This window comes from Procambarus clarkii, chromosome 58 (assembly GCF_040958095.1).
Source record: "Procambarus clarkii isolate CNS0578487 chromosome 58, FALCON_Pclarkii_2.0, whole genome shotgun sequence".
Classification (NCBI taxonomy): Eukaryota; Metazoa; Arthropoda; class Malacostraca; order Decapoda; family Cambaridae; genus Procambarus; species Procambarus clarkii.
The window spans coordinates 18501122-18525126 of NC_091207.1; the positions used below are offsets into that span (position 1 = coordinate 18501122).

Genomic DNA, 24005 nt, shown 5'->3' on the forward strand with positions numbered 1-24005 from the left:
ACCTTTATAGAGTCAGTAATTAACCATCATTACTTATTCATCAGAATTTTGACTATTTATTTGTAATTACTAAAAGCAATTTGTTCTCAATTACCCAATTGTCAGCTTAGTTAACCCGCCGCAGCAACAGCTTCATCAATGGTAAGGCTAAATATACATACATACACACATGTATACATGAGGAGGTTTCTGCTGGAATGATACATATGTATATCGACAAAATGTAATGCTTATCTGTCTAAAGTTAGACGCTATATGAGGCATCTCGAAATATGGGGGGGGGGGGAGGGGTATATGTAGGTGTTATACAGACTAGTCGGGGTCGGCCCAAGTGCCATGCTTTAGGAAAGATCGGCATCTATTACGACCCCCGCCCCCTCACTGCACGATTTTCGTGAAAGTCTGAAACATAATCTTGGGGCTGTATTCTCCGCAGTTTTTTGAGTGTTGACTCCCGCCGTTTACCCGCTCATGAACCGATGCACGTGAATGTATTCAGATTACAGTATTATGTCTTGTTAGACAGAGAAAGACATGGATAGATAGATAGATGGATAGAGGGGAAAGGCAGGGAGGGAGAATAAATAAGAGAGACGAAAGGGAAGGAGGATTTGGGGAAGTTGGGGAGAGAGGGGGGGGGGAGGAGAGGGAAAAAGAGGGGGGTTAGAAGGAAAAAATCTGTCAAAAATGTCTGTCTGGAACCTCTCGGACATAGGTTCGAACCCTCGTCACGGCCCAAATCTCTGCCACTGTCTATTAAATGACCCGAGCCAGAGTTCATCAAATACCAACGAAACCGGTACATCTTTCAACAATCATGGCGGCTCTGTTTACATCTATTAAACAGTTTACAAGCTCCTGAAGCTTCACAACCCAGGGGGGGGGAGGGGGTTATTATCGTCAACAAACAACCTTGTTTATCGCTTTGGCGATCACGAGGTGTTTAATAAATGTAAACAAGTTACACAAAGATTGTTGAAAGATGTAGCGGTTTCGTCAGTGGTCGGGTAAATTCGTTGACGAGTCCTGGCCTCGAGGCCAAGACTCGTCAGGACTTGCCTTCTGACAAGAGAGAGAGAGAGAGAGAGAGAGAGAGAGAGAGAGAGAGAGAGAGAGAGAGAGAGAGAGAGAGAGAGAGAGAGAGAGAGAGAGAGAGAGAGAGCGCAAAAAACAGCACCCAGAGGCACAACCGTTGTGGCTGTTAACGGTAAACAGATTATCCCAATCTTCATTTTTTCTGAACTGGAAAGGTCTTGTGGGATCTTCAGACTTGTCTCTGTCTGTCTGTCTCTCTGTTAATCTGTCTCTCTCTGTCTCTCTCTCTCATCCTCTTGTTGTCTGTTCCTGTCATTTTCACCCTTTACTGACATTGTCATTATCCACACTACCCATATGCCACTATCAACACCTACCACCATTTCCCACTCATTACCATCGCCTACCACTACTACCATCATCAAGTATTACCATTACACCACTCTTTATACAACCATTAACCACAACCATCCCCCAACCACCACCACTCCCTCTCACTACATCTGTCAATCACAACAATCCCAACCGTAGTTTTCTATTTCTTGTTGCCTAGAAAGATCACCACTCCCCCCCACCCCTCTACCACCCCCCCACCATCCACTTAACTACCCCTCAGAAGAAAAATCTTGAAACTCTACGGAGTTTGTATCTAAAATCTCGCAGAATTTTCCGTATTGTCAAACTGAATCGAATACGCGTTAGTATCTTGTATTTCCAGCCCCCTAACACACTCTCTACCCCCCCCCCCCTCTTCTCTCTCTCTCTCTCTCTCTCTCTCTCTCTCTCTCTCTCTCTCTCTCTCTCTCACTCTCTCTCTCTCTCTCTCTCTCTCTCTCTCTCTCTCTCTCTCTCTCTCTCTCTCTCTCTCTCTCTCTCTCTCTTACCCCCCTTCTTTGGAAAAAAGAAGGGGGAAGAGGGGAAGGAGTTTTCTCAGTTCTCCTCCACACTACTCCTACAATGATGATGCCTATTAAATCTACAATGATGATGCCTATTAAACCTACAATGATGATGCCTATTAAACCTACAATGATGATGCCTATTAAACCTACAATGATGATGCCTATTAAACCTACAATGTAACCAGAGCCTTGGGTGTTTGCTGGGAAAAAGAGAGGATTAACATAGCACCAATTTACAAGGAATTAGACAGATTAGAGTCATTTAGCGCCGAGTGCCTGTTAGGGAGAAACTGAACTTAGAAACTACTGCTGAAAGTACCAACAACAGGCTGATAGATCACTAGAGAAGAAGGGTTCGACAAAACAGGAATCCTGCTTAAACCATCTGGTTTAAGTTCTATTTGATAAAACCAGGAAGAACTTTGGAGTGGATTCTGGAAGTGTCTTCAATCTAGCAAGGCCCTTCTGGGCTACTCTAAGGAAGGAAGGAACTATTAGGGGGAAAGCGCAAAGCCATTACGGCTATATAGCACTGGGAAGGGATCAGGATAAGGATTTGGGATGGGACAGTGGGAAAGGAATGGTGCCCTACCACTTGTGGACGGTCGGGGATTGAACGCCGACCTGCATGAAGCGAGACCGTCGCTCTACCGTCCAGCCCAAGTGGTTGGACTACCCCAAAGAGAAGGACCTTAAGATACTGCTACATATGAGTTATTGTGAGCTGAAAGTCTTTCGAAGCTGACATAGGTACCTCCCCCTTACCTAATGCCTGATAAAATGCAACCCACAACAGTCATATGACTCCCAGATGCCTTTATTTCATGGGTGAACTGAGGCAATTATAAAGCAACGTGCCCAAATGTTTCATCCCTGCCTTCGGGTATCGAACTCGGGTTGACGCGATTGTGACCTAGCCTGTTCTCACCATTGTGCCACCAATGTGGTTCACACCAGTGTGTGTGTCGCTTCACAACTAAAGTTTCCATCTGTGGTATACCTATACATGCCCTCAGGTTTACAACAGTGGTCCGCCAGCGTGTCGCCCTCCACCCCGTGGTTCTCTAATGTGATTGCATTTCAATATTCAGTAGGCTGGCAGGCGGTGCAGCGCAGGTCAATGCAACGGTATATAAAAACGTATATATATATATATATATATATATATATATATATATATATATATATATATATATATATATATATATATATATATATATATATATATATGACGACTGAAAACTCACACCCCAGAAGTGACTCGAATGTATACTCCCAGGAGCAACGCAACTGGTATCTACAGGACGCCTTAATCCGCTTGACCATCACGACCGGACATATATATATTATATATATATATATATATATATATATATATATATATATATATATATATATATATATATATATATATATATATATATATATATATATCACGTGAATGGTGATGTAATTATCATTTGGACAAAATCACAATTTTTGTTTTGATATCAAACAATATTTAAATGCCTTGGAACAAGAAATAGAGCCACGGGCGAGATGTACATTAGGGAACACCTTCCCCAAAAGCAATATTCCCACCAATAGACACAGGAAATAGCATTTTTCCTTGGTACTATCTTAGGAAAGGGCCCTGTCTCTCTCTCTCCTTGGCTCCTCGTTTGAGACATCTTCAGCGACTGTCACGCAACTTTCCACTTCCTCAACCAGAAAATAAGAGAATTCATGAAAAATCTAAAAAGTAATCTCCCAAGACGGTTGAAACCCTCTTACCTAAAGGAAGGAGGTCACCTGGTCGACTTTAAAATATATTTTTACCCACGTTTCCACCCCTCTAAAAGATCTCCTAAGATCTGTACTCTGTATATTTGCCCACCCAAACACACCAAGCTTTTCTCTGAGAAGAACAATGCTCTGAAAAAAATGGTTCTTCTGCTACATGTGTTTTTAAAACACCTGTGTTTACATGTACTTTATATATATATATATATATATATATATATGCCTATACTTGCATAAACCACAAGTGAAGATAAACAATCTTTGGACAACACCCACCAGTGGGACTCGAACCCAGAAAGCACAACTACCTTCCAGTAGCTGGCATAACTAGTATGCTTTAACCCACTACGCCATCAGACCTTACAAAAGAAGTAGATAGTTCGAGATATATATATCTCAAACATCTCTACCTCCCGAAGGCACCAGATGAGTGAGGGGTCAGTCTGCAATTTTCGTCAAGCCACTGTCAATGTGAGAGAACTCGTGTCCAGCTTATAAGCTGGACACGAGTTCTCTCACATTGACAGTGGCTTGACGAAAATTGCAGACTGACCCCTCACTCATCTGGTGCCTTCGGGAGGTAGAGATGTTTGAGATATATATATCTCGAACTATCTACTTCTTTTGTAAGGTCTGATGGCGTAGTGGGTTAAAGCATACTAGTTATGCCAGCTACTGGAAGGTAGTTGTGCTTTCTGGGTTCGAGTCCCACTGGTGGGTGTTGTCCAAAGATTGTATATATATATATATATATATATATATATATATATATATATATATATATATATATATATATATATATATATATATATATATATATATATATATATATATATATATATACGAATGTTGTTTTTAAGACTAATTGCGACAGTTTTGTGAGATGTTTAAAACATTTTTCTTGGCGGAAAAATATGGCAGATAAAGTAATTTTTTAAAATATATCTATATGTATACAGTGACACACACACACACAGCGAGGAACATGTTCAAGACATGACTGATCCCCTTACTCAAATGACCTACCTTCCATTATAAACATTTGAGCTGTACTAAGACATATCGAGTCTTATACCTATTTTACTGTTAGATGAACAGACACATCAGTTGAAAGGAAACGCCCCCACCCCCCAATCCCTACTGTCCTGTCCGGGGATCGAACCCGGGACCCCTCGAATGAGACGAAAATGTAGACTACTGTGATAATGGAATCATTAAGTCCATTTGTCTTTCTTAACGGGTAAATTGAGTGCCACTTGTTGAACTACTGAGTGCCACTTGTCTTATGGAACTAATAATCACCTTAAATTATATCTCGATAGATATTTAATCCCTAAACAGCCTAGTTTCAGTCTCTCTGGCACTTACCAGTGCCTGGATAGTTAAGTGCCTCAATGCGTCTTCCGGGGTCTTGAAAAACACCAACCATTGTCTTCTTAATGAGCACTTAAGTGCTATTGCCTCCTAGGGGCCAATTACGTGCCCCTAATTGCAAGTGGAAAATAAGATGCCACTAAGTGCCATCTTGCGAGCAATTGGGTGCCAATAACTGTCTTTCAGGAGTAGTTAAGTGGTATTAACTTTCTTACCAGGTAAATTATGTGTCAATAATGGTCTCAGGTGATGTGTTTAAGTGAGTAATCTTGTAGTTCAGTGCCTGTAATTGGCTTCTGAGGAGAGCTAAGTCCTGTAACTATTAACTGGTTGGATAGTTAAGTATCTGTAATTATGTTTCGGGAGGGGGGGGGGGTGGTGGTAGTTAAGTGCTTCTAATTATACACTTAGGGTTAAATAGGTGGTTAAGTGACTGTCTTGTAATGGTTAAGCCGACTAAATAAATACCTTTAATTACCTGTTAGAGGCATTTCACAGCCCTTAATTACCTTGTTGGGTAATTATGAACGTATATTTAAGGGAAGGAAGAAGGGCAGCTTCCAAAATTAAACAGCAAAAATATACTGGAGCGAACGATTCTTTAAGGAAAATGTAGAATAGAACCAGCGAAGAATAGAGGGCACAGAACACTGTTCACTCAAAGAACACTGTGTGAACATCAGAGGTCCATGGTTGTTCAATAACCTCCCCAGCATGAACAAGAAATATTGGCCGAACAAAATTGGACTTTTTCAAGGAGGAAAAAATTTAGACACTTCCCCCTGCATGACGTACCGGATCAACCAGGCTGTGGTGGATATGTGGCCCTGCGGACAGCACCAATCAGCAACAGCCTGTTGGACCAAGTTATCACAAGTCATGCCTGGCCTCCAGCCGCACTTTGGGAGAAGAACTCCCAGAGCACACTCCAAATATACCCCAAGTATACTCCAGGTGTACTCCAGGTATACTCCAGGTATACTTCAAATATACTCCAGGTATATCTCATCTCAACACTCTCAGGAAGATAGATCATTGCTTCTCAGGTACCCTCCCTTGGGTTCTTTAAGTACCTCAAAAGACCTTTTCTTGAGAGTAGTTAAACTACCTTTCAAACTACCTCATACTTGAGGTAATTCACTGTCTCTATACCTCTTAAGAGACTACTAACAATTAATCTAATTACCTCCAGATTCACAACCCATTTTTAAACCTATAAATGCATTCCACATCTCGAAACTACCTTTCTACCATCATATATAAAAAAAAAATTTAAAAAATCATACCATATCACATAAAAAATATTACAAATCTTAGCATTCTCCAATACAATAATACAAAGCTTTCAATTATCCAAAGTTGATCGTCTAAGTTGCTTAATTACTTTCTGTAAAATCGCCATAGTTTCATTTTTATCCATTAGAGATAGTTCAAGTTCCTTTATTAGCCCGTGATAGATTGATCAAGTTCCTTTATTAGTCTGTGATAGATTGATCAAGTCCCTTTATTAGTCCTGTGATAGATTGATCAAGTTCCTTTATTAGCCCTGTGATAGATTGATCAAGTTCCTTTATTAGCCCGTGATAGATTGATCAAGTTCCTTTATTAGCCTGTGACAGATTGATCAATTTCCTTTATTGTCCTGTGATAGATTGATCAAGTTCCTTTATTAGTCTGTGATAGATTGATCAAGTTCCTTTATTAGCCCGTGATAGATTGATCAAGTTCCTTTATTGTCCCTGTGATAGATTGATCAATTTCCTTTAAATATCCCATGGTTGAATGATCACGTTCCTTATCTATCACGGTAGATTAAGTTCCTTAATTACCTCATGGTAGATTCATAACTTAATTACCCTCTGACTGTTTGAGTAAATCTCGCGACAGGGACTTAGCGCTGCCTGTTCTCACCTTTCCGCCACTCTCTTAAAAACGAACTAATGTAACGAGAGAGAAAGTGAGAGAGAGAGAGAGAAAGTGAGTGAGAGAGAGTGAGAGAGGTACAATCATCTCGCCTCATCTTCACTACCTTCCAAGGCGTCCTTTCTTTTTTCTCTCTCTCTCGCAAGTCGAAGTCGCGTCCCATCCTCTTCAGCCGGCCCAATAACGACCCAGATTACGCGCAGCAGGACTCCTGAAGGGAAGGAAGTGAAGGGAAGGGGGTGAAGGGAAGGGGGGGGGTGAAGGGAAGGGAGGGAGGAGAGAGGAGTCTCGTCTCGGGGTGTCTCAGTGTGTCTCTCTCTCTCACGACACTCAAGATCAATGTGCCAAGATGACACAATCTCAAAATGAACAAAATCTATCGAGGGAATATGAGCATTATCGTTAATGTCTACCTGGTCCTGCTAGTATCCCAATACCAAGGTCCTGTTAGCATCCCAGTGCCCAGGTCCTGCTAGCATCCCAATGCCCAGGTCCTGCTAGCATCCCAATGCCCAGGTCCTGTTAGCATCCCAATACCAAGGTCCTGTTAGCATCCCAATGCCCAGGTCCTGTTAGCATCCCAATGCCCAGGTCCTGTTAGCATCCCAATGCCCAGGTCCTGCTGGAAACCCAATGCCCAGGTCCTGCTGGAAACCCAATGCCCAGGTCCTGCTGGAAACCCAATGCCCAGGTCCTGCTAGCATCCCAATGCCCAGGTCCTGCTAGCATCCCAATGCCCAGGTCCTGCTGGAAACCCAATGCCCAGGTCCTGTTAGCATCCCAATGCCCAGGGCCTGCTAGCATCCCAATGCCCAGGTCCTGCTGGAAACCCAATGCCCAGGTCCTGCTAGCATCCCAATGCCCAGGTCCTGTTAGCATCCCAATGCCCAGGTCCTGCTAGCATCCCAATGCCCAGGTCCTGTTAGTATCCCAATGCCCAGGTCCTGCTAGCATCCCAATGCCCAGGTCCTGCTAGCATCCCAATGCCCAGGTCCTGCTAGCATCCCAATGCCCAGGTCCTGCTAGCATCCCAATGCCCAGGTCCTGCTAGCATCCCAATGCCCAGGTCCTGCTAGCATCCCAATGCCCAGGTCCTGCTAGCATCCCAATGCCCAGGTCCTGCTAGCATCCCAATGCCCAGGTCCCACTATCATCCCAATGCCCAGGTCCCACTATCATCCCAGTACATTCATATGCATTACTCTGTGGCTGTACTGTTGAATTCTTATCTCCTTTCTCTTGCTGGGTCTGGGTTCTTAAAGCTGTACTGGGAAAGTTAAGGAGAGTGCCAAATCGAATTATGCCATGGGAGGGGCACTAAAGGATGGGTGTATGGGTGTTATAAGGGATTATTAGCGTGGGAGGGGTGATAGGAGTTAAGTAAGGCAACTTGTAAGATTAGATTGAAAGGGAACATGTGATCGAATGGAGATAGAACGAATGTGGGATTGCTTGCCATGGGTTTATCATGGGAGGAAGAGTCCCATGTTCCTCCCATGAGTAGAGAGACACATGTTTCACCCATGACCACAGTCACATGTATTCAAGTTTCCACAATACACTCCCAGTGTCTCTCTCAGCCGATAAGAAAAATAATCCTTTCAGCCAATATTATTTCAAAAGGTCTTTCTCTTGGGTATCATTTTGAGAGTTGGAACACATTGCACAATTCCAGGTTTTTCCCTCCAAATAATTTTCAGTCCGGATCGCTGGCATTATATGTCCTAATTCTTACTTCAAATGTGAAGGTAGTGGAGATTGTGGGGGGGAGGAGGTGGGTGGGGGATTAGGGGAAGGTGGGTGAGGTTGGAGGTGGGTGTACGTGGGTGTAGGTGGGTGTATGTGTGTAGAAATTGGATAGTTGTCAAGAATGACAGGATGGGCTGAGATGGAGACGACATTAGTGAACGTTGTCAAGTGCGTGTGTGTGTGTGTATGTGCGTGTGTGCGTGTGTGTGTGTGTGTGTGTGTGTGTGTGTGTGTGTGTGTGTGTGTGTGTGTGTGTGTGTGTGTGTGCGTGTGTGTGTGTATGTGCGTGTGTGCGTGTGTGTGTGTGCGTGTGTGTGCGTGTGTGTGTGTGTGTGTGTGTGTGTGTGTGTGTGTGTGTGTGTGTGTGTGTGTGTGTGTGTGTGTGTGGGTGTGTGGTGTGTGTGTGTGTGTGTGTGTGTGTGTGTGTGTGTGTGTGTGTGTGTGTGTGTGCACGCACCTACATGCATGCATGCATGCATATATGCGTTCATATGTGTTCTGAAGAACTTGATATTCCCACCACACACACCGGGCACCACACCGGTGCTGTGGCGTGCCTACCGAGTGCCATGTGTGTGTGTGTGTGTGTGTGTTGGCTACACAGAGCCATATATATATATGTATGTTAGCTACACAGTGCCATATGTGCAATTAAGCGGCTCAGTCATTCATGAAGAACGAATTACTACTGTCACTATACGTCACCATAGAATGATCAACGGTCTACATCAGGGGAAGTCAATACATCTCCACTATATCATGGTCACTATACCACCATCACCATATCATATTATCGTATCTTTCCCTGTGAGGCAAATGGAACAACACTCTCACGCACACACACTCACACACACACACACACACACACACACACACACACACACACACACACACACACACACACACACACACACACACACACACACACACACACACCCCACACACACACACACCCCCCCCACACACACACCCACACACACACACACCCCCACACACACACACTATTCTTTCCCCCCCTCTCCTTCTTTTCTCTCTCATTCTCTCTCATTCGCTTTATTCTCATTCTTTTTTGCGTTATTTACTTTACACTCTTTGATGTAGTCGCCCCTGGGCTCATGACTGCTTGCTGGGGGGGGGGAGGGAGGGGGGTACAAACACCCTCTCAGGAGGGGGGGAGGGGGGGTGGAATACAAGCAACCAGTTTACACTGTTGAATACAAGTTTACAAGATGCTGGGACACGGGAGATGCACTAAGGAATCTCCCCAAGACTTTGGGAAGATATCCAGAATGGTGGAAGCGCGATAGCAAGAGGGCTGAGGAAGCCAATTTTATAGGAGGGTAGTGGAAGTCAAATATGAGGAGGGGAGGAGGGTGGAGGTAGAAGGCCTCTCTCCTCCTCCTCCTCCTCCTCCCTCCACTTACAATACAGAGTCAGTCTGGCCTGAGCCGTCCGCGGGGAAGGTTGTGTGTCGTTGGGAGCTCTCGCTGCCTCAGCCTCCTCAGTCTTGGTATATCGCTCCAGCGCCCAAACCTTTCTTTAAACACCGTCTATATGTATATATATATATATATATATATATATATATATATATATATATATATATATATATATATATATATATATATATATATATATATATATATATACTAGTACCCGTGTGTTGCTAACTTACATTCAAAGATATTTTTTATTTAAAAAAAAAACCCGTGTGATGACCCCGTAAAAAATATATTCCATCGATCAATGATCATTTTTGTGGGGTCATATATATATAAATGTTGATTTTTTAATTTAATTTGGTGCAATTTAAATAATTATATCAGCGTGTATTAATCGCATACGGCCAACCATACGAGGCTGACTAATACACATATAGCAGTGTACATGAACAAAAAAATATGACAATTAAATTTACGCAAACGAGCATGAATATATATATATATATATATATATCAAAGATATTTTTTGTTTGTGATTGAAATAAGACTTTATGAGAGGAAACTAATTTTTGTGTTTATTATTATTATCAGACCATGGTAATAGATTTGAAAATGTGTATATATGTGTGTGTTTGTTAGTATGGCGGGAAGACTATATACGCCAGTCACACTATGCAAGCCACGATAGTTTGATTGAACGGTGGAGACTAATTTGAGCTGCGGCTATAATATGAGATCATTGGGTGTATGACCCATTACGGGACCTCCATCTACGTCATATATATATATATATATATATATATATATATATATATATATATATATATATATATATATATATATATATATATATGTATATATATATATATATATATATATATGTATATATATATATATATATATATATATATATGTATGTGTGTGTATGGAAGGTATACCCCATCCCCCCCAGCCTCCTGATGAAGCTGTACCCACCTGGTGAAGCTGTAACCCCTCTGGTGAAGCTGTAATCCCTGGTGAAGCTGTACCCCTGGTGAAGCTGTACCCCTGGTGAAGCTGTACCCCTGGTGAAGCTGTAGCCCCTGGTGAAGCTGTAACCCATGGTGAAGCTGTAATCCATGGTGAAGCTGTAACCCATGGTGAAGATGTAACCCCTCTGGTGAAGCTGTAACCCCTGGTGAAGCTGTAGCCCCTGGTGAAGCTGTAGCCCCTGGTGAAGCTGTAGCCCCTGGTTAAGCTGTACCCCTGATGAAACTGTACCCTTTGATGAAGCTGTACCCCATGGTGAAGCTGTACCCCCTGGTGAAACTGTACCCCCTGGTGAAGCTGTACCCCTGATGAAACTGTACCCTTTGATGAAGCTGTGTCCCCCTAACGAAGCTATACTCTATGATGAAGCTGTACCCCCCTGGTGAAGCTGTACACCTGATGAAGCTGTACCCTTTGATGAAGCTGTGTCCCCCTAACAAAGCTATACTCTATGATGAAGCTGTACCCCCTGGTGAAGCTGTACCCATGATGAAGCTGTACCCTTTGATGAAGCTGTGTCCCCCTAACAAAGCTATACTCTATGATGAAGCTGTACCCCTCCCCTGGTGAAGCTGTGTCCCCCTAACAAAGCTATACTCTATGATGAAGCTGTACCCCCTCCCCTGGTGAAGCTGTAGTCGCTGGTGAAGCTGTACCCCCTGGTGAAGCTGTAGCTACTGGTGAAGCTGTAGTCCCTGATGAAGCTGTACCCCTCCCCTGGTGAATCTGTAACCCCTGGTGAAGCTGTAACCCCCTGGTGAAGCTGTACCCCCCTGGTAGAGCTGTACCCCCTGGTGAAGCTGTAACCCCTGGTGAAGCTGTAGCCTCTGGTGAAGCTGTAGTCCCTGGAGAAGCTGTACCCCCTGGTGAAGCTGTACCCCCTGGTGAAGCTGTACCCCCTGGTGAAGCTGTAATCCCCGGTGAAGCTGTAACCCCTGGTGAAGCTGTAGCCCCTGGTGAAGCTGTGCCCCTGGTGAAGCTGTACCCCCTGGTGAAGCTGTAACCCCTGGTGAAGCTGTACCCCCTGGTGAAGCTGTACCCCCTGGTGAAGCTGTAACCCCTGTTGAAGCTGTACCCCCTGGAGAAGCTGTAGCCCTTGATGAAGCTGTAACCCCTGGTGAAGCTGTAGTCCCTGGTGAAGCTGTACCCCTTGGTGAAGCTGTAGTCCCTGGTGAATGAAGCCTGTAACCCCTGATGAAGCTGTAGTCCCTGGTGAAGCTGTACCCCCTGGTGAAGCTGTAGTCCCTGGTGAAGCTGTATCCCCTGGTGAAGCTGTAACCCCTCGTGAAGCTGTACCCCCCTGATGAAGCTGTATCCCTAACGAAGCTATACCCCAGGATGAAGCTGTACCCTCCCCTCCCCCCGATGAAGCCGTTCCGCTTAAAGAAGCTGTATCCCCCCTAATAAAGTTGTTTCTCTGCTGAAGCTGTTCCCCCTGACGGAGCTGTACCTTGATGAAGCTTTAGCTTGATGAAGCTGTACCTAGATGAAGCTTTAGCTTGATGAAGCTGTACCTAGATGAAGCTGTACCCGTTATGAAAGCTGCATCGTTTATCTGTACCTCTTAAGTTAGAAGCTTCCTTTAAGTTCATTCCCTTAAAAGGCGCCCATATCCCTTAAAAAAATGGGTAACTGTTAATGGTGTTCGCTCCCTTTAAAATGCTTTATTCCTTAAGTTGGCTATGTTAAGGGATCTAAATCCACTTAAGGGGCTCTTTAGTGGCGTGTGAACGTGTTAAGTTCATTAAGAAATTGTAAGTTTAAAGAAAGTTGATTAAGTTAACTGGATCCTTCAAGAATTCCACACCCCTTAAAGGAGTTAAATTTCATCCCTAAATGGAGTTGAATTCCATCCATTAATAGAGTTGAATTCCATTAATAAATAGAGTTGAATTCCATCCATTAATAGAGTTCAATTCCATCCCTTAATGGAGTTCAATTTCATACCTTAAAGGAGTTGAATTCCATCCATTAATGGAGTTCAATTCCATCCCTTAAATGAGTTGAATTCCATCCCTTAATGGAGTTCAATTCCATCCCTTAAAGGAGTTGAATTCCATCCATTAATAGAGTTGAATTCCATTAATTAATAGAGTTGAATTCCATTAATAGAGTTCAATTCCATCCCTTAAAGGAGTTGAATTCCATCCCGTAAAGAATCATCGGACAGTACCTCTAGGCTTCACTTGGACAGAATTAATCATCGGACAATTCGAGACAAGTCTTGGCCACAAGTCTGTAAATCTTCAAGAAGAAGATTGTAAATCGCGTTAAATCGTTGTAAATCGCGTTAAAACGGAAAACAAACAGACTCTCTTCAGCTTCAGCACGAAGAGAAAGGTAATGCTTTTGGAGAAAATTGCTTTGAAAATCGGGCTAATGCGAGCATGTTCACGGAGTGAGGTTAGGTTTCGTGGGGCCTTTCAACACGCCAACTGCACACTAAGTGACGAAATGGCATGCAACCACTCATGTGTGCCTGCATGCAAATTAGGGGCTCTCGTGTGTGTGGGGGTGGGGAGGGGGTGGGAGGGTGTGTGTGTGTGTGGGTGGTTGTGGGTGTGTGGTGGGTGGGTTTGTGGGTGTGTGGGTGGGTGGGTTTGTGTGTGTGTGTATGTGTGTGTGTGTGTGTGTGTGTGTGTGTGTGTGTGGTGTGGGTGTGTGTGTGTGTGTGTGTGTGTGTGTGTGTGTGTGTGTGAGAGAGAGGGAGAGAGAGAGAGGAGAGAGAGAGAGAGAGAGAGAGAGAGAGAGAGAGAGAGAGAGAGAGAGAGAGAGAGAGAGAGAGAGAGAGAGAGAGAGAGAGAAATAGAGAGAGAGTATACTCGTGTCCAGTTAAACATAGGTGTGTGTCAAACACTCCCCATGCATAATACACGCACGCACAGCTTAATAGATCGATACATGCTTGGACAACGAAGTCGTATGGAGCTCACAAGGGTTGTAAATACATTGTTGAGGTTGGGAAGAGGGCTCGAACCTTGATGATTGAAGACCCTAATGCCACTACGCGAGCTATGGCTGGCGTAGCGCGCCTGTGACAGGACAGACCGATACATACACACTCCGCATACACACCTCTATACCTACAATACAAAATATACGAGGTATTTTGGTAGAATTTTGGAAGCTAGTGGGCCCTTTGCTTGCGTATTAGCGGATTTAATGATTTGGGGGTAATCGTGCAGCGCTTATCAAGATAAACTGTTATCTCTGGGTCACTGGAGGATAACGACTGGATGCTTGTCGCTCTGATGATGCGTGGTACAGGGATATCTGTGGTACAGAGGTACATTTGATACCAAAGGCTAAGAGGTACATTTGATACCAAAGGCTAAGAGGTACATTTGATACCAAAGGCTAAGAGGTACCATTGGAGACAGAGAGAGCGATACCTTTCGTGACGAAGCACATTAGATACCATAGGCTAAGAGGTACCATTGGAGTCAAGAGCCTTAGTATCTGGAAGTACATTGAGGGGGTACCTTTGATAACTAGAGGTTCAAGGGGGCACCTTTATTAACAAAGGTTACACCATATAAATACCAGTATTAAACGTGAGGTATCTTTCGCCTCACAAAAGCCTGATCCAATAACTGAAGCTGTATACTAAGACTAACAACTGCCCTAACGAGGCCCTAACAAGGCCCTAACAAGGCCCTAACGAAGCCCTAACTATGCTATCGTTAGGTAGTTCATAATTCGGTGATTTAGTGACCCCTTTGTTGTGTTAATGTGTTAAGAAACATCGTCTAACATCAGACGATGTTAGACGTCAAGTTGACATCAATGATGACAGCATTAATGATGACCCTGGATTGACGACATCAATCCAGAGTGGAAGGCCATAGGAGTGGACCGACACGGTACATCACTCCGGTTGAATAATTGATGACAATTCGGGAGACGTATGACTCCCCCAAGATCTGATGGTTGAAGTTGATCTGGTTGATTGATTGATTGATTGATTGATTGATTGATTGATTGATTGATTGATTGCTGACATGAGTTGATGTGGTGATTGATATGCCAGAACAATATGTATGATGGTGAATTGAATAGTGTTTGAATTGATCAGAATTGAATAAAGTACAAAATAAGGACCTGTTTACTGATCAATTGATTAATGCTAGATTGATCAGCCGTGTACTGAAAATACACTTGACTGAAAATACACTTAACTGAAAATACACTTGACTGAAAATACACTTGACTGAAAATACACTTGACTGAAAATACACTTGACTGAAAATACACTTGACTGAAAATACAGTTAAAGTGCTACAAATACAGCTAAGACTGAAAATACAATTAAAGTGCTGAAAATACAACCCAAGAATACATTAATTACCATAATTAACATTTCAGGTGCCAAGGTGTTGAAAATACAATTAAGACGGAACCTACACTTAAGGCTTAAGACACCGCAAACTATCGAGCTTAAACAAGTGATTAGTACCTAAGAGGCTAACAAGGCCATTAGCGGATTGTTAAATAATCCCTGTACCAGACTGTTGCTAAAACACATTAGTAAGATTTAGAAGGATAATTGATGTTAATTAACAGGTTAATTAACATGAAGGATGTTAATTGATGTTAATTAACACGTTAATTAATATCCTCTCACCTATCATCCTTCCTTCCGTTATATGAGGATGTTTGATATCTTACTGAGGATGTTTGATATCTAACTGAAGATGTTGATATCTAACTGAAGATGTTGATATCCAACTGAAGATGTTGATATCTAACTGAAGATGTTGATATCTTACTGAAGATGTTGATATCTAACTGAAGATGTTGATATCTAACTGAAGATGTTGATATCTAACTGAAGATGTTGATATCTAACTGAAGATGTTGATATCTAACTGAGGATGTTTGATATCTAACTGAAGATGTTGATATCTAACTGAGGATGTTTGATATCTAACTGAAGATGTTGATATCTTACTGAAGATGTTGATATCTAACTGAAGATGTTGATATCTAACTGAAGATGTTGATATCTAACTGAAGATGTTGATATCTAACTGAGGATGTTGATATCTACCTGAAGATGTTGATATCACATCTTGAATAGAGAGAGGAGAAGAGAAGAGATATAAGTCACCATGAAAACACACCAGCAGTAAGGACCATATATATCTGGCTCCCATACACACCTGCTTCCATCTACATCTGCCTTCAGCCCCCCCACCCCCCTACCACACATCTGCCTCCACCACAGGCATGCTTCAAGGTAAGTGTTCCTCCTACAGTTATTTTTTTTTCAATTAATTGTTGATTCAAAATGCATTTTTTTAATTTTCCGAAATCGACCCAGTTTTTTTGACAAATGCGATGGTCAAAACTCAAGCACCGTGATATTAACGTTTGGGCTCGGTAGGTTAAATGAACATAATCCACAAATGGCCCGTGACGAGGATTCGAACTTACGTCTGAGAGGATTGGACGCTAGTTTCGATAGATTAGGTGGGTTGCTTAGGTTTCGTTGGCTTTAGGTTAGGCTAAAACAGTGGCAATTTTTAAACGGAGTGGCGAATCGAGAGATACTAAAGGGGCTAGTTATTATCTTAATATATCTATATTCTACTTTTGTAACATAGATGTTCCGTAGATATATTTACTTAGTAAGGCTTACATCTATTAAGTCTTGCCAGTAAAGACTTACTTTGTAATGTTTCGGGATTTTGTTAGTAATTTTGAAAAGTAAAGATTAATGTATAGGAAGTATTATGAGGACAAGAAGCTGGGATATGAGGACAAGGAGCTGGGATATGGGGACGAGATGCTAGGATATGGGGACGAGATGCTAGGATATGGGGACAAGGAGCTGGGATATGGGGACAAGGAGCTGGGATATGAGGACAAGGAACTGAGATATGGGGACAAGGAGCTGGGATATGAGGACAAGGAGCTGGGATATGAGGACAAGAAGCTGGGATATGAGGACAAGGAGCTGGGATATGAGGACAAGGAGCTGGGATATGAGGACAAGGAGCTGGGATATGAGGACAAGGAGCTGGGATATGAGGACGAGACGCTGGGATATGAGGACGAGACGCTGGGATATGAGGACAAGGAGCTGGGATATGGGAACAGACTGATGGAACGGTGCCGAACTACTTGGACCATCGGGAATCGAACCCCGACCTTGCAAGAAGTGAGGCAGCCGCTCCGAGAGATAGGCCCAAATAAAATACCAGAACCAATTAACAATTATCAGAAAAGAGTAACATTGAAACAATTTATATTAATTAAAGGAGACAAGTTGAAACGAATAATATTTGTAATATTATTAATTAATAAAATAATAAATTATACACAAAAATAAAAATGATGTTTATAAAATTAATTAAAAATTTAATCAAATAATAATAATAATAATAATATAATTACTTTTTTACTATGACTCCTCTGTAATTCTGTCTCGCTTCATGCAGGTCGGCGTTCAATCCCCGACTGTCCACAAGTGGTTGGGCAGCATTCCTTCCCCCTCCCCTGTTCCATCCCAAATCCTGACCCCCCCCCCCTTCCCAGTGCTATATAGTCGTAATGGCTTGGCGCTTTTCCTGATAAATCCCTTCCCTTCTTCTATAACTTCACCAGCTGTGTATGGTGCTTCCCGAGATACGAATTCATTGCTGACGCTGCATATTCCAAAACTGGTCTAACGTACGTTATATGATAATATTTTGGGAGAATCGGGTGAAATATGGTCGTGAGATGAGCTTCTGAGAGGGTTGCCCCTGATGCTGCCTCCAACACGGACTGCGGAACCAGTTTGGCAGCTTAATTGCTCTAAAAAAAGGTCCAGCTGAGAGAGGGGGGGGGGAAGCTATTGTCTTACGTAGGGTAGGTTAAGCCGAGAGCTGAGGAAGCTGTGACACGGAGCAGGTTGAGGAGGTAGAGAGCCTCAGCTGAGAAGGAGGGCCTCAGCTGAGAAGGAGGGCCTCAGCTGAGAAGGAGGGCCTCAGCTGAGAAGGAGGGCCCTCAGCTGAGAAGGAGGGCCCTCAGCTGAGAAAGAGGCCCTCAGCTGAGAAAGAGGCCCTCAGCTGAGAAGGAGGGCCTCAGCTGAGAAGGAGGGCCTCAGCTGAGGAGGGCCTCAGCTGAGAAGGAGGGCCTCAGCTGAGAAGGAGGGCCTCAGCTGAGAAGGAGGGCCTCAGCTGAGAAGGAGGGCCTCAGCTGAGAAGGAGGGCCTCAGCTGAGGAGGGCCTCAGCTGAGAAGGAGGGGCTCAGCTGAGAAGGAGGGCCTCAGCTGAGAAGGAGGGCCTCAGCTGAGAAGGAGGCCCTCAGCTGAGAAAGAGGCCCTCAGCTGAGAAGGAGGCCCTCAGCTGAGAAAGAGGCCCTCATCTGAGAAAGAGGCCCTCAGCTGAGAAAGAGGCCCTCAGCTGAGAAAGAGGCCCTCAGCTGAGAAGGAGGCCCTCAGCTGAGAAAGAGGCCCTCAGCTGAGAAAGAGGCCCTCAGCTGAGAAAGAGGCCCTCAGCTGAGAAGGAGGCCCTCAGCTGAGAAAGAGGCCCTCAGCTGAGAAAGGAGGCCCTCAGCTGAGAAAGAGGCCCTCAGCTGAGAAGGAGGCCCTCAGCTGAGAAGGAGGCCCTCAGCTGAGAAAGAGGCCCTCAGCTAAGAAAGAGGCCCTCAGCTGAGAAAGAGGCCCTCAGCTGAGAAAGAGGCCCTCAGCTGAGAAGGAGGGCCTCAGCTGAGAAAGAGGCCCTCAGCTAAGAAAGAGGCCCTCAGCTGAGAAAGAGGCCCTCAGCTGAGAAGGAGGCCCTCAGCTGAGAAAGAGGCCCTCAGCTGAGAAAGAGGCCCTCAGCTGAGAAGGAGGCCCTCAGCTGAGAAAGAGGCCCTCAGCTAAGAAAGAGGCCCTCAGCTGAGAAAGAGGCCCTCAGCTGAGAAGGAGGCCCTCAGCTGAGAAGAGGCCCTCAGCTGAGAAGGAGGCCCTCAGCTGAGAAAGAGGCCCTCAGCTGAGAAGGAGCGTCTCAATATGTCTCTCAAGGTGGACGTAACTTCCGGAGAGTGGAAAAATTTTCTCCAGAATGCTACCTCCTCCACCATCTTTTGCTCCACTTTTTTTGTAAGCCTCTCTGACCCTCTGTTTACCATCGCTTCCTCTACTTCTTCTTCCTTCTCTTTGCACCCTTTACTCTTCTCCCTCCTTCCTCTCCCTCTCTACTTCTCTCAGATATTCCCCTCCATCGACCTGTAGAAAGACCTTCTACCCTCCCTACCTCAACCTCCTATCCTCCCTAACCCCTCTCCTATCCTTCCTTACTCCTTCTCTTCTAGCCTCTATCCATCTGTCCCATCTTCTATCCCTCTCTCTCTCTCAGCCCTTCCTTTCATCTTCCCTTACTCTTGACTTTTCTTGCATCAGTGACGCCTCTGATCTCTTTCCATACCTACCTCTCTCTCTCCCTATTTCTTCCCTCTCTCTCTTTCTCTCTCTCTCTCCCCTATACATCTTCCCCTCCCTCCATCTCTTCTCTATATCCTGTTCTTTGTTGAACTTTGTTGAATTAAATTGTTTTCACCACGTGTTGAGGAAATGTACACACTAAAGGGGACAAGAGAGTGAAATAGATTCTGGCAGGAATTAGCTGGTGAGTCTGCTGGAGTCTGCTGGAGTCTGCAGGAGTCTGCTGGAGTCTGCTGGAGTCTGCTGGAGTCTGCAAGAGTCTGCAGGAGTCTGCAGGAGTCTGCAGGAGTCTGCAGGAGTCTGCTGGAGTCTGCAGGAGTCTGCAGGAGTCTGCAGGAGTCTGCAGGAGTCTGCTGGAGTCTGCTGGAGTCTGCAGGAGTCTGCAGGAGTCTGCAGGAGTCTGCTGGAGTCTGCAGGAGTCTGCAGGAGTCTGCAGGAGTCTGCTGGAGTCTGCTGGAGTCTGCAGGAGTCTGCAGGAGTCTGCAGGAGTCTGTTGGAGTCTGCTGGAGTCTGCAGGAGTCTGCAGGAGTCTATTTGAGTCTGCAGGATGGAGGTGTTAGCTCTTGGACCCGGCTTTTGCTAGGGGCTGGTTGTTGACTAATCCACACACTAGAAAGTGAAGGGACGACGACGTTTCGGTCCGGCCTGGACCATTCTCAAGTCGATTGTGAATCATTCTCAATCGACTTGTCTGTTGTTTGACTCCTTGGTCCTCTTATAGTCATTCCCTTCATTCATTTTTAACATCTTTGAAATTATTAATGGGCTTGGCTCCTATACGTCTTGTTCAATGAAGTCATTTGTATTTGTTATGCTGCTCTTATGCTGAACTACAGTATTTTTTAGCATTTGATTCATCTGATTCTCAAGCTTCAATTCATGCCCTCTTGTTCTATTCTTGTTCATTTTGAACATTTCTTTTTCACTTTATATGTCCTAAATATTTTATAAGTCTCTATCATGTCTCCTCTCTCTCTCTCTTTCTCTCTCCCTTTCGTTCTCTATCTTTTTCTCTAGTGACTACAGGTCTGGTTCTTTCAGTCTTTCTTCATACCTCTCACAATTCCGGGAAGAGCTTCACTCCAAACGTCTGAACCTTTTCTAGTTTTCTTATGTGTTTCTTAAGATAGGGGCTTCACTGTGGGGCGGCTTACTATAAGACTAGTCTCACGTAGGTGGTATACAGTGATCTAAATAGTGCAAGAATATGCTGCTGATGTTATCATGTTTACATGTGCTTCCGGAGTTCGGTTTGGTGTTATGTCCACTCTCAAATTTTTTTAGCAAGGTAGTTTCAGTAGAAAATATTTCTCAAGGTTGAAACTACAGCTAAGTAGTTTCCCTTCGTTGTGTACTATCCACCTGGTACACCTGTTCCCATTTCTATAATCTTACACTCGTTTGCGTTGAACTCAAATAGCCATTTCTCACACCAACTTGTCTACGTCATTTTGGAGTATCTGATTACAATCTTCAGCTGTCTTGACTCTTTGCATCATCTTGGATCATCGGCAAACATTGACATACAGGACTCCACTCCTATGATTGGCGTGTGTGTGTGGGTGTGTGTGTGTGTGTGTGTGTGTGTGTGTATGTGTGTGTGTGTGTGTGTGTGTGTGTGTGTGTGTGTGTGTGTGTGTGTGTGTGTGTGTGTGTGTGTGTGTGTGTGTGTGTGTGTGTGTGTGTGTACTCACCTAATTGTGCTTGCGGGGGTTGAGCTCTGGCTCTTTGGTCCCGCCTCTCAACCGTCAATCAACTGGTGTACAGATTCCTGAGCCTAATGGGCTCTATCATATCTACATTTGAAACTGTGTATGGAGTCAGCCTCCACCACATCACTTCCTAGTGCATTCCATTTACTAACTACTCTGACACTGAAAGTTTTTTCTAACGTCTCTGTGGCTCATTTGGGTACTCAGCTTCCACCTGTGTCCCCTTGTTCGCGTCCCACCAGTGTTGAATAGTTCATCCTTGTTTTCCCGGTCGATTCCCCTGAGGATTTTGTAGGTTGTGATCATGTCCCCCCTTACTCTTCTGTCTTCCAGTGTCGTAAGGTGCATTTCCCGCAGCCTTTCCTCATAACTCATGCCTCTTAGTTCTGGGACTAGTCTAGTAGCATACCTTTGGACTTTTTCCAGCTTCGTCTTGTGTGTGTGTGTGTGTGTGTGTACTCACCTAGTTGTACTCACCTATTTGTGTTTGCGGGGGTTGAGCTCTGGCTCTTTGGTCCCGCCTCTCAACCGTCAATCAACAGGTGTACAGATTCCTGAGCCTATCGGGCTCTATCATATCTACACTTGAAACTGTGTATGGAGTCAGCCTCCACCACATCACTTCCTAATGCATTCCATTTGTCAACCACACTGACACTAAAAAAGTTCTTTCTAATATCTCTGTGGCTCATTTGGGCACTCAGTTTCCACCTGTGTCCCCTAGTGCGTGTGCCCCTTGTGTTAAATAGACTGTGTGTGTGTGTGTGTGTGTGTGTGTGTGTGTGTGTGTGTGTGTGTGTGTGTGTGTGTGTGTACTCACCTATATGTACTCACCTATATGTGCTTGCAGGATCGAGCATTGACTCTTGGATCCCGCCTTTCTAGCTATCGGTTGTTTACAGCAATGACTCCTGTCCCATTTCCCTATCATACCTAGTTTTAAAAGTATGAATAGTATTTGCTTCCACAACCTGTTCCCCAAGTGCATTCCATTTTTCTACTACTCTCACGCTAAAAGAAAACTTCCTAACATCTCTGTGACTCATCTGAGTTTCCAGTTTCCACCCATGTCCCCTCGTTCTGTTATTATTACGTGTGAACATTTCATCTATTTCCACTTTGTCAATTCCCCTGAGTATTTTATATGTCCCTATCATATCTCCTCTCTCCCTTCTTTTCTCTAGTGTCGTAAGGTTCAGTTCCTTCAGCCGCTCTTCATATCCCATCCCTCGTAACTCTGGGACAAGCCTCGTCGCAAACCTCTGAACCTTCTCCAGTTTCTTTATGTGTTTCTTCAGGTGGGGGCTCCATGATGGCGCGGCATACTCTAAGACGGGTCTCACGTAGGCAGTGTAAAGCGCCCTAAAAGCTTCCTCATTTAGGTTTCTGAATGAAGTTCTAATTTTCGCCAGTGTAGAGTACGCTGCTGTCGTTATCCTATTTATATGTGCCTCAGGAGTTAGATTAGGTGTCACATCCACTCCCAGGTCTCTTTCTCGAATCGTTACAGGTAGGCTGTTCCCCTTCATTGTGTACTGTCCCTTAGGTCTCCTGTCACCTGATCCCATTTCCATAACTTTACATTTACTGGTGTTAAACTCCAGTAGCCATTTCCCTGACCATCTCTGCAGCCTGTGTGTGTGTACTCACCTAGTACTCACCTAGTTGTGTTTGCGGGGGTTGAGCTCTGGCTCTTTGGTCCCGCCTCTCAACCGTCAATCAACAGGTGTACAGATTCCTGAGCCTATCGGGCTCTGTCATATCTACACTTGAAACTGTGTATGGAGTCAGCCTCCACCACATCACCCCCTAATGCATTCCATTTGTCAACCACTCTGACACTAAAAAAGTTCTTTCTAATATCTCTGTGGCTCATTTGGGCACTCAGTTTCCACCTGTGTCCCCTTGTGCGTGTTCCCCTTGTGTTAAATAGACTGTCTTTATCTACCCTATCAATCCCCTTCAGAATCTTGAATTGTGGTGATCATGTCCCCCCTAACTCTTCTGTCTTCCAGCGAAGTGAGGTTTAATTCCCGTAGTCTCTCCTCGTAGCTCATACCTCTCAGCTCGGGTACTAGTCTGGTGGCAAACCTTTGAACCTTTTCCAGTTTAGTCTTATCCTTGACTAGATATGGACTCCATGCTGGGGCTGCATACTCCAGGATTGGCCTGACATATGTGGTATACAAAGTTCTGAATGATTCTTTACACAAGTTTCTGAATGCCGTTCGTATGTTGGCCAGCCTGGCATATGCCGCTGATGTTATCCGCTTGATATGTGCTGCAGGAGACAGGTCTGGCGTGATATCAACCCCCAAGTCTTTTTCCTTCTCTGACTCCTGAAGAATTTCCTCTCCCAGATGATACCTTGTATCTGGCCTCCTGCTCCCTACACCTATCTTCATTACATTACATTTGGTTGGGTTAAACTCTAACAACCATTTGTTCGACCATTCCTTCAGCTTGTCTAGGTCTTCTTGAAGCCTCAAACAGTCCTCTTCTGTTTTAATCCTTCTCATAATTTTAGCATCGTCCGCAAACATTGAGAGAAATGAATCGATACCCTCCGGGAGATCATTTACATATATCAGAAACAAGATAGGACCGAGTACAGAGCCCTGTGGGACTCCACTGGTGACTTCAC

The 24005-nt window shown here is 44.2% G+C and overlaps 1 protein-coding gene across 1 annotated transcript in view; it reads left to right on the plus strand.

Moving 5' to 3' along the window:
- Positions 1-10208: 10208 nt before the first annotated feature.
- LOC123767937 (uncharacterized) overlaps positions 10209-24005 on the plus strand; it is a 214217-nt gene continuing 200420 nt past the window's right edge. Inside the window, exons 1-2 of the mRNA XM_069306626.1 lie at positions 10209-10275; positions 15602-16475. Coding sequence (XP_069162727.1) covers positions 16466-16475 — 10 coding nt within the window. The 5' untranslated portion in view covers positions 10209-10275; positions 15602-16465. The remainder of the gene's footprint in view (positions 10276-15601; positions 16476-24005) is intronic.